The following is an 11,533-nucleotide window of genomic DNA, read 5'->3' on the forward strand; positions in this document are numbered from 1 at the left end:
ATTTTTTAAAAAGTTAACACTTAACACAAAAGCAAAGTGAAATGGTTACAAATAACTGGTCAATAGGTTAAACTAAAAACACAGCGCGGCTACAGTAGGCCTAACTTACAGTTTGTTTTTTTGTTCAACAGTGAGCTAAAATATTTCTGAAAATAATTTTCAGCTGATAATTTCTTTTAAATATTTTTTTATTTAAAACAAATAATCAGCTGTTTTGGTACAGCTGTTCTTAAAAACAATGTTCTATTTGCAATCAGCTACAACCTATGAGTTATTAGTTCTCTCCTCATAAAACAGCAAATTTTGTGGTGTAATGTACTACATAAGAATACATTTTATCCAACTTTTATTTAAATTTATTCTACACAGCTCACATCATTTTTTTCAGAATTGAATTCTCTACAATTTTTATTGCGAAAAATTATTTGTTTACTGGTCATTAAAGAAAGTTATTGGGCATCAAACATAGAAGTCTGTGTTTTTCTACTTGGATTTTTTGCATATTTCAACTTTTTTCTCAAAAACTACTCACACTACAGCTTCCAGACTAGTTTTATTCAATTTTTCAGATATTTCTCCATATGAATCCAGCATAAGTTTTCCAAAAACCAGTCCCCAAACAATTCAGCATCAGTGTATTTCACCAGAGGAACTGAATTCCGGGCGAAATCTTTCACTCTGTATAGCTCGCTAATGAAGCGTTATGGATATATGTTTATAGGAACTTTTTTTCTTATTTTTACCTCTACTATCACGTATCAAATTATTTTACCATAATTATGATCACCCTGTATAATAGTATATTTCGCACCTAGAGCAGAAAATGAGATTTTTCCGAGGCCGTAGGCCGAGGACTAGAAAAGATTGAGAGCCGGAAAAACATTTTTGCCTGTGGTGCAAATGATATTTTTCGCCACACTACAGGTATTGCTGACAAAATGAATAAAGAATACAAAATACAGAATACTCATTAAGTTATCGTACCTATCTCTTGATTTTAGTGGTAGAAGATTTGCAGTCAGGATTTCCAATTCTTTTAAAACTTCACTTGGAATATCACAGGCGTCATCATCTTCAAGCATTTTTGAAATTCGGAATGCACTAATCACAATAAATAATTGAATAAAATGGTTGCAAAGCAATGCTGATTAGTTTGATTCGAAACTCGAACTGAAATAATTGCAACTTCATATGAAGAAGGTTGACACTCGCCCGATCTAGCAGATGACTTATTAACTATGGACTTCCATGTTAGCGGCTAAAAAGAGTACGTTTTCCGGTCTAGGCCGGAAAGAAACCTTTTTTGACGTCAGACGAGAGTCGTCTGCTAACAAGGTCTTTCAGATCTACATAGGGACTGGAAAACAGCTGCTTTCTGTGCAGTGTGGCGAAAAAGTTATTCCTTGCACTTTCTTCCAAGATAGAATTATACAACTCCATTCTCCGTTCAAGCCACTGATCGAACCATGCGTTAAATGGCCACACAAACCGGTTACTTCCAGCCACTCATATATATGTACTTATCTAAATATATACCCAATGCATACATATGTACAGTTCAGCCAGAGAGCTTTAGGATCGTATGCAGATAAACGGAGAAATGTCAGCTGTTCGTTTAAACCCCGAATGGAACACATATGGTAAATGTACGCATATCTACAAGTAAACGTGGTTCGTTTTTAGCAATATAGAATACTAGCCGTCAGGCTCGCTTCGCTCGCCATATCCGTCTAGCCAGGGGCTCCGCCCCCTGGACCCCCGACTGGATCGTCCAAGAATGAGATCAGCAGGCTCGCTTCGCTCGCCTGCATTTTCATTTGAGCATTTTTATCATATCAGTCTGGGGTCCAGACTAAACGTCCGGCTAACGGATATGGCGAGCGAAGCGAGCCTGACGGCTAGAAATATAATATTCCCAGGATTGAAGTAGCAGCGCCCAATCAATTTTTTCCGCGATAAATGCATTTAAATCTTCATAATTTAGATAAAATATTTTGTTACCTGATTATATTTGTTATGATAACTCGAGCTTACGCACAGGCCTTTGTTGCCTATGTAAGCTCTTCCTATCTGATACAAGAATTTTAAAATTGTGATAGCTCAAGAGTTTTATTGTTTAGTATAGTTCTATATTTTGTTGTTTGTTTTTAGTGAGTATATTATATCGTTTCTTGAATTGTATAAACTTTATTGCTCAAGATTGTATGTAACTGCTTTGAATTGTATTCAGAAGGAAAAAATAAATTGAATTGAATATTTTGACATAGTTAAGAAACGATCACTATGTCAAAATATTCAATTCAATTCAATTATTTTTTCCTTCTGAATACAATTCAAAGCAGTTACATAGAATCTTGAGCAATAAAGTTTATACAATTCAAGAAACGATATAATATACTTACTAAAAACAAACAACAAAATATAGAACTATACTAAACAATAAAACTCTTGAGCTATCACAATTTTAAAATTCTTGTATCAGATAGGAAAGAGCTTACATAGGCAACAAAGGCCTGTGCGTAAGCTCGAGTTATCATAACAAAATATAATCAGGTAACAAAATATTTTATCTAAATTATGAAAATTTATCATATTAATCATTGAAAAATATATTCTCCTGACGAATTAAATAAAATTGATTATATTAAACAAGGATGAACAGTTACTATACATCAGATATCCCGGTATCAGTAACTGATACCAGAGATGAAAGAAATAATCATAAGTAAATAAGATATAGAAACAATCATTAGATAATAATATAGTTTTCTTTACTGTATTGCTCTATGCTGATACCTAGTAGCCTCTGTAGAAGACAGTGGCAAGGCAGAGAATCGGCAACACTGTTCTCCTTTCTCTCTCCACTGCCATTAAAACGTGGACCTCACTATAGCAGTAAAATAAGCTTGAAACACCAAACCGCAACTGACTGTTACCTCAGACAAAAATACATTTCGAATATACTCTATCTTTGTTGGAACGTAACCTATTAAACAAAGGAATTGATTGTAATGCGCACTTTATAAACATTCATGTTTTTTGTTCTATGAAACAAACAGCATGGCATTGAATAAAAGCGAGAGCACAGTCTTTCAGTGATTATAAATAGTTATAGTCCTCAATTTTACCCAGTCTTTCAGTCTGTATACATAGTTATAAAGCACAGTATCAAGTCTTTCTGTAAATATTCTCTATACATAGTTATAGAACATCGAAAGAATACAGTATATCAGTCAGTATAAATAGATATAGTAGTATCTTTCCTCAACTTTTATTAACTAAACGTGACAACGTAGTGCATTCCTGGAGTGCCAAGGTGTATTTACTATCACCATCTCAGTCTAGGATACTTCAACCTGTTTCTCTATCCTTGTCAGGTAGGTACTTTACATGTACCGGTATGCTGGGAGCATATATTATACCTATATACATCGTAGTATATGCTCACAGTCACAACCATACATAAAAAACTGTGTTGAACTTGAGGCATATAACTGTATCTATCCACTGAATGTAACCATATAAATAAAGCATAGAGTAGTGTTGGACTTGAAGCGTATCTTCATAGTGAGATCCACGTTATAATGGCAGTGGAGGAAGATAGGAGAACAACGTTGCCGATTCTCTGCCTTCCACTGCCTTCTATAGAGGATAACTGATACCGGAATATCTGATAATATCAATTGTTCATACTGGTTAAAAATAATAAATGATATTGTTATAGCCAATAAAAAATATTTTTCAATGATCAAACAATACATTTTGATAATTTAAACTAAAACTTTTGCTATTTAATTATATCTATATATAAAAAAGCGAAATGGCACTGACTGACTGACTGACTGACTCACTCACTCACTCGCAGAACTAAAAATCTACCGGACTAAAAACGTTCAAATTTGGTAGGTATGTTCAGTTGGCCCTTTAGAGGCGCACTAAGAAATCTTTTGGCAATATTTTAACTCTAAGGGTTGTTTTAAGGGTTTAAAGTTCGTCTTTTAGCATGTATTTCGTTCTTCTCCCAATCTCTTAATTATAATTGAAATTTCCATATCATATGTTACTATAGAACTATATCTATCTATAGTAACATATGATATGGAAATTTCAATTATAATTAAGAGATTGGGAGAAGAAGGAAATACATGCTAAAAGACGAACTTTAAACCCTTAAAAACAACCCTTAGAGTTAAAATATTGCCAAAAGATTTCTTAGTGCGCCTCTAAAGGGCCAACTGAACATACCTACCAAATTTGAACGTTTTTAGTCCGGTAGATTTTTAGTTCTGCGAGTGAGTGAGTGAGTCAGTCAGTCAGTCAGTCAGTGCCATTTCGCTTTTTTATATATAGATATAATTAAATAGCAAAAGTTTTAGTTTAAATTATCAAAATGTATTGTTTGATCATTGAAAAATATTTTTTATTGGCTATAACAATATCATTTATTATTTTTAACCAGTATGAACAGTTGATATTATCAGATATTCCGGTATCAGTTATCCTCTATAGAAGGCAGTGGAAGGCAGAGAATCGGCAACGTTGTTCTCCTATCTTCCTCCACTGCCATTATAACGTGGATCTCACTATGAAGATACGCTTCAAGTCCAACACTACTCTATGCTTTATTTATATGGTTACATTCAGTGGATAGATACAGTTATATGCCTCAAGTTCAACACAGTTTTTTATGTATGGTTGTGACTGTGAGCATATACTACGATGTATATAGGTATAATATATGCTCCCAGCATACTGGTATGCTATAGGCTGTGAGCAGCATATACTACGATGTATATAGGTATGATATATGCTCCCAGCATACCGGTACATGTAAAGTACCTACCTGACAAGGATAGAGAAACAGGTTGAAGTATCCTAGACTGAGATGGTGATAGTAAATACACCTTGGCACTCCAGGAATGCACTACGTTGTCACGTTTAGTTAATAAAAGTTGAGGAAAGATACTACTATATCTATTTATACTGACTGATATACTGTATTCTTTCGATGTTCTATAACTATGTATAGAGAATATTTACAGAAAGACTTGATACTGTGCTTTATAACTATGTATACAGACTGAAAGACTGGGTAAAATTGAGGACTATAACTATTTATAATCACTGAAAGACTGTTAATACTCTCGCTTTTATTCAATGGCATGCTGTTTGTTTCATAGAACAAAAAACATGAATGTTTATAAAGTGCGCATTACAATCAATTCCTTTGTTTAATAGGTTGTTACGTTCCAACAAAGATAGAGTATATTCGAAATGTATTTTTGTCTGAGGTAACAGTCAGTTGCAGGTTTGGTGTTTCAAGCTTATTTTACTGCTATAGTGAGGTCCACGTTTTAATGGCAGTGGAGAGAGAAAGGAGAACAGTGTTGCCGATTCTCTGCCTTGCCACTGTCTTCTACAGAGGCTACTAGGTATCAGCATAGAGCAATACAGTAAAGAAAACTATATTATTATCTAATGATTGTTTCTATATCTATTTACTTATGATTATTTCTTTCATCTCTGGTATCAGTTACTGATACTGGGATATCTGATGTATAGTAACTGTTCATCCTTGTTTAATATAATCAATTTTATTTAATTCGTCAGGAGAATATATTTTTCAATGATTAAATATGATAAATTTTCATAATTTAGATAAAATATTTTGTTACCTGATTATATTTTGTTATGATAACTCGAGCTTACGCACAGGCCTTTGTTGCCTATGTAAGCTCTTTCCTATCTGATACAAGAATTTTAAAATTGTGATAGCTCAAGAGTTTTATTGTTTAGTATAGTTCTATATTTTGTTGTTTGTAGTAAGTATATTATATCGTTCCTTGAATTGTATAAAACTTTATTGCTCAAGATTGTATGTAACTGCTTTGAATTGTATTCAGAAGGAAAAAATAAATTGAATTGAATTGAATTGAATAATTGACATAGTTAAGAAACGATCTGGCAACATTGCGGAGATAGGAGAGGATAGTGCTACCTGCTTTGTCGAATGATAGGCAAGGATAGCAACACCAATGTTAATTAAACACTGTCATTATAACGTGGACCTCACTATAATTTTAGTTGAATACTGAATACCTTCTTGCTCTATTGATACTCGGCCAATGTCAGTACATATCAACTCAACCTCCATTCTCAAGCCAATTACTGTCGGCTACTGTTTTGGCCGCGTGAGAGTCTAAAGCCGGGTTTAGACGCTCAAGCCATTTGTGCAAATTGAATTTGTGCGTGTGAACGATGGCTTGAGGCTTGCGCAAGCCAAAAAATCTGGCTTGAGCAAATTCTGTTCTGACAGAAAATCGGCTTGCGGTTGGAGTATTGGAATGAGCGTTTAAACACTGCTCAAGCCATTTGCGCAAACTGGGAGGCCAAAAGTACGTTTTCGCGCGTGCGCACGCGAATTGGAAAGGTTTCAATGTTTCAATGCACGTGAGTTGGAAATGTAATAAATAAATAAATAATCCTAACCACAACTGAACCTCTAGTTTGTCTGTCTCGTGATTTTTATTTATTATTACCTATTCAAGTTTTCATGCTAAATATATTAGTGTTTAGTTCTCAAGTGTTTCATAATTAATAGTGTCTATAATATTAGTATACTGTATCATAATAATTATTAAATATGGCAAATTAAAAAGGTTTCCTGAGTGATTTCATAGAAGTTTATAAATCTTTTCCTTGTCTATGGCAAATTTAGTCCAAAGAATTCAGTGATCGCTAGGCTAAATCTCATGCTTATGATGCCTTAATAGAAAAAATGCGATCAGTTGACCAAGAAGCAGACAGGAAGACTGTGGAGTAATATATGGATACTATGAGTGATCTGGATAAAAATCTGATATAGATCAAAACTGATTTGGATAGCTACTGCTTCCATAGATAACTGCTACTGATAGCAGTTTAGCTGGTTTTTAGGTTAGTATCAGTGAAATTCACAAGCCAAATTGCACAAACTGAACTGAGCGTGTGAACAGAAGAACTTTATTTCGCTCGTTTGCGCGAATTTGGCTTGCGCAAGCCAGTTTGCGCAAATGGCTTGAGCGTGTAAACCCAGCTTTAAGAACGGTACAGTATGAGAGACTACCAACGTTACATAAACATAGCGTGTATATACATAAACATACGAGAATAGCTTCAGGAGAAAGAACTACCTGGAATATCAGCTTTAGTTGACAGTGAATGAAATTAGGAACATGAAAGCCATATACCATTGGATATCTTTATTTATGCTATATTTTCTCTATGATAATATCATTTCAGTAGCTAATTCAGTGAAACAAAAGGTGCGTACAGATATATGCACCGCGAACATGAGCAATTCACTTTTAATCAGCTGATGCCAAGCTTTTTATATCTGTATCTTTACCTTTTCTGTAAATATACAGATATAGTCAGCTGATTAAAAATGAATTGCTCATGTTCGCGGCGCGTATATCTGTACGCACCTAAACACAAAGTGAAATTATTATTGAACGAAAATCCAAATTAAATTTAATAAATGCTGTAATTCACCCCGAAGACTTCTGCTACTGCAAATATTGACAACAGGGTAAACAGCTAGATGGAAATTCGATGAGCGCTACTATTCAAAATTTGTTTGTCAGCCCGGGCTGACGTACTGCTCATCGAATTTCCATCTTGCTGTTTACCCTGTTTTCAATATTTGCTGTAGCAGAAGTCTTCGGGGTGAATTACAGCATTTAATTTGGATTTTCGTTTATTAATGATTATTAATTCATTAGCATTTGAATAATTGTGATATCTCAGTAATTTCCATCTGTAGAAAGTGAAATGATCGATATTGCCGGCATCTTTCGAATACAATATGACTGAATATTCAATGCAGTATTATTTATTTATTTGTGTGGCGAACAACACTGAAGTCAGAACATTGGTAGATAAAATACTAAGGCTGGCCCTGTGTTATTTTTTCTTCCAGATTCAGGTGATAACACTGTTTAAAAAGTAGGTTAGGCTTCCTTCCTAATCTAGACTCATGAAATTATATTAAAAAAATCTGGTGTGGCACACTCACACAACTTTTCTTGCCGTTATGAGAATTGATCACCTGACGCTAGTGTTCCCGCGCATCTCAAGTCTACTATTCAAAGATTTGAGCCAGCTGGTGACAGGGCAATAACGCTGAAGACACACGAGGTGTGCTTTCTCTTCATAGTGATTAATAAAATCAACAGTTGCCAACAGTTTGCAATTGGATGATCACATTTTCACGAATTTCGAGCTTATTTTTAATTTTAGGTGAAAATGTTACTAAACATTTGTTGTAGAGATTCTCAAGCTGTATCTTCTCCACTCAAAATTTTTTGTTTAAATTGTATCTGAAGCCTGATAATTGAGAATCTAAAATCAAACTTTGCATAGATGGGGCGGAACTCCTGAAATTTTTACAGATATGGGACTTGTAGCAGTTGATAGGCTTATCAATGACTATTTCAGGTATAACTTTCATCAAAATCGTTGAAGCCGTTTTCGAGAAAATCGTGAAAAACCCTGTTTTTGACAACATTTTCGCCGCCATCTTGATCGAAATTGTTCGTGTCAGATCCTTAGTCATTCCGTTAATTGGGAGATAAGATATCGTGTACACAGACGCACATACACTCATACACACACATACAGACCAATACCTAAAAAACACTTTTTTGGACTCAGGGGACCTTGAAACGTATAGAAATTGGGGTACCTTAATTTTTTTCGGAAAGCAATACTTTCCTTACCTATGGTATTAGGGCAAGTAAAGTAAAACATGAATGAGAGAATTATTATGGATAACATATCATTTCGTTTGTTACAGGTCTCACTACTGTCAATGGCTGAAGAGCGATGAAATCAACAGAACCTTTGAGTCTGTCACCCAAGAAACTCAACTTCGTCTCCAACTCTACCAGAAATCAGCAATCTGCAACATTGAATGGGGAATCACTATCAAAACCTCAACTAGTCACAAAAATGGTTGAAACCAGCGAAATCGAAAACAATGTCTGTGATACATCGAAACAAACAGTGGAAGTACATGTGCACCAAGAGAATGGTTACAGTAGTGAAGACTGTTCCCAACAAGAGAAGTTTGTAGATTCTGGTAGGGGAAGAGAGGTTGTCAATGGTAAACGTAGTCCTAATAACTGTAGTTCAGAATCAGAAAGGAGCTGCACTAAACTCAGTTCAAGTAGTGGAAATGGAGGGTTGAGGTCAGAATTAGAAACTGGTTGTACCAAATCAACCGTTAATGATGGTTCAAGATCTAAATTAGATATGAATTGTACAAAACCAAGCCTCACAAGCAGAGACAGTGCAGTGTTTGATGTAGATCTAGCTTCAGGTGACGATGAAATCAGCTGTTTTGAAGAGGCTACCAGTTCTAGTAAGGGGGCTGACGAAATCCTAGCTGCTACTCCTGTGGAGGTTGGAGGTGTGAGTTTGGTAAATGGTTACAAGAAAAATTCACAGGATCCTTTGTTGCAGAAACTATCATCTCCAGTGAAAACTAATGGCGAAAGTCTTGTCAATGGATACGAGAATCAGTCAGAGGATTCTTTGTTAAAGACACTATCAACCCCAGTAAAATCGAATTGTGTGAGTTTGGTCAACGGAGACGAAAAATCAGCTCAGGATTCTTTGAGCAGCAGAGAAATAAAGACGGTTAGTGGAGATGTGGAACGGAAACAGAGAACTGGTTCAATTTTTTCCAAAAATGGTTTGCGGGACAGTTTCAAAAATATGAAACGATCAATTGTTGGGTCAAGTAGTAATGGTTTGGTGGAGAATCGGAGAACATTGAAAGATGTTGATCAAAAAAGTGGAACTGCTGAGGGTGAGAAGATCTCTTCAAGTGATGGTGAACACAGAAATGGAGTGCTGCAAGGTAGTGGTGATCAGAATCCTTCAAGTTTTGGAGTAACACAAGGAACTGGTGATCAAAACCCTTCAAGTTTTGGAGTAACACAAGGAACTGGTGATCAAAACCCTTCAAGTTTTGGAGTAACACAAGGAACTGGTGATCAAAACCCTTCCAGTTTTGGAGTAACACAAGGTAGTTCTGGACACCTCCAAGGTCTTGGAGTTATCGCAAAGTGTTCCAACGGACCACATCTGGCAAAAGCGTCTTCACTGGAGTCTCTGTCAGATGCTGGAGGAAGGTTTGAGAGGGACTCTGAACTGAGGAGGTCCAAAAGCTCGATGAACGGTTTCTGCAGTGGCAGATCCAGGTCTGACCCTGATGAGGATATTGATGACTTGCTGCTCCCGGGTGGTAGACAGAACAATGAAGGATTCGATCATTTACCGGTAAGTTAATTGAACATAATTTATTAAAATTGTAACTTATTGAAATTGTATTTCTTTCTAACGATGGTTTTAGCTACAATTAGTTACTTCAAATTCAAATTTCCAATTTAATATATTTCTAATTCATTTATTGCTATAAAAACAATTGACAGATGCTGAAATAAAGATAATCAATTACCTATCTATACTGCTATCAGTAATCACAATAGATATAAAAAATTTGTGAGATTGTAGGAAATTATGTAAGCTTCAATTTTTTATAGAAGCGTCTTGTTCGTAAAATACATAGTTTTCGAGTTATATGCAAGAAACCAAAAAATCGTATCTTTGAACCTCCCCCTTAGCACCTGGGGTAGGGATGGGGACTTTTGATATGTTTACCTCCTTACTACCCTTAACAGTACTACGGGGTCAAAAATTGTCTTCCAAAAGTTTCCCTCTATACCCTTTTTTGAGCATTCATTGCTTGGATTACTATCTCTTGAATTACTAAGATACCAACCAATGAGTTATCACTAATATCATAGAGAAACAATAGAGTAATAGATATCCCATGGTATAGGGCGTTTATGTCGCAACTTTTTCTTTCATCTCATCCTTTTTGGTCTCCTTCTCTCTTCTTCTTTCTCTCCTACTGCTCCACCTCCTTTTTAACCCTTGTTTTTCTTCTCTCTCCTTTCTTCTTGCTCTTCTTCGTCATTATCCTTCTTCTCATCACCACCCACTCTCTGTGTCCTCCTTTATTCCTCTATTCCTAATATCCTTTTTCTACTTTTTTGGTCTCTTCCTTCTTTGTCTTCTTCTTTCTCCCCTAATGCTCCATCGCATACTCCCTCTTCTACTTCTTGCTCTTTTTTGTCATTATCCTCCTCTCCATCACCTCCCACCTCTCTGTGTTTTCCTTGTTGTCCTCTATTCCTAATATCCTTTTTCTACTTTTTCGGTCTCCTCCTTCTTTGTCTTCTTCTTTCTTCCCTTCTGCTCCATGATAATCTTCCTATTCTTCCCCTCCTTCTTCTTCTTCTTGCTCTTCTCCATCATTCTCCTCCTCTCTATCACCTTCCACTCCTCTGTGTCCTCCTTATTCTCTCCTCTATTCCTAATATCCTTTTTCTACTTTTTTGGTCTCCTTCTTTTCTTATTTTTCTTCTCCTTTATTTCTTCTTCTTATTATTATTATTATTCCCTCTATTCCATCGTACAACCA

General features: G+C 35.5%; 1 protein-coding gene across 1 annotated transcript; it reads left to right on the forward strand.

Moving 5' to 3' along the window:
* The first annotated feature begins 6,184 nt into the window (after window positions 1-6,184).
* On the forward strand, window positions 6,185-10,350 carry LOC120349284 (hyphally-regulated protein-like). The gene is made up of 3 exons (XM_039419246.1): window positions 6,185-6,204; window positions 7,083-7,086; window positions 8,837-10,350. The coding sequence occupies exon 3, from the start codon at window positions 8,866-8,868 to the stop codon at window positions 10,333-10,335; it is 1,470 nt and encodes a 489-aa protein (XP_039275180.1). The 5' UTR covers window positions 6,185-6,204; window positions 7,083-7,086; window positions 8,837-8,865; the 3' UTR covers window positions 10,336-10,350.
* The last annotated feature ends 1,183 nt before the right edge of the window (window positions 10,351-11,533 follow it).

Source organism: Nilaparvata lugens, unplaced genomic scaffold (genome assembly GCF_014356525.2).
Source record: "Nilaparvata lugens isolate BPH unplaced genomic scaffold, ASM1435652v1 scaffold9021, whole genome shotgun sequence".
NCBI classification, from domain to species: Eukaryota; Metazoa; Arthropoda; class Insecta; order Hemiptera; family Delphacidae; genus Nilaparvata; species Nilaparvata lugens.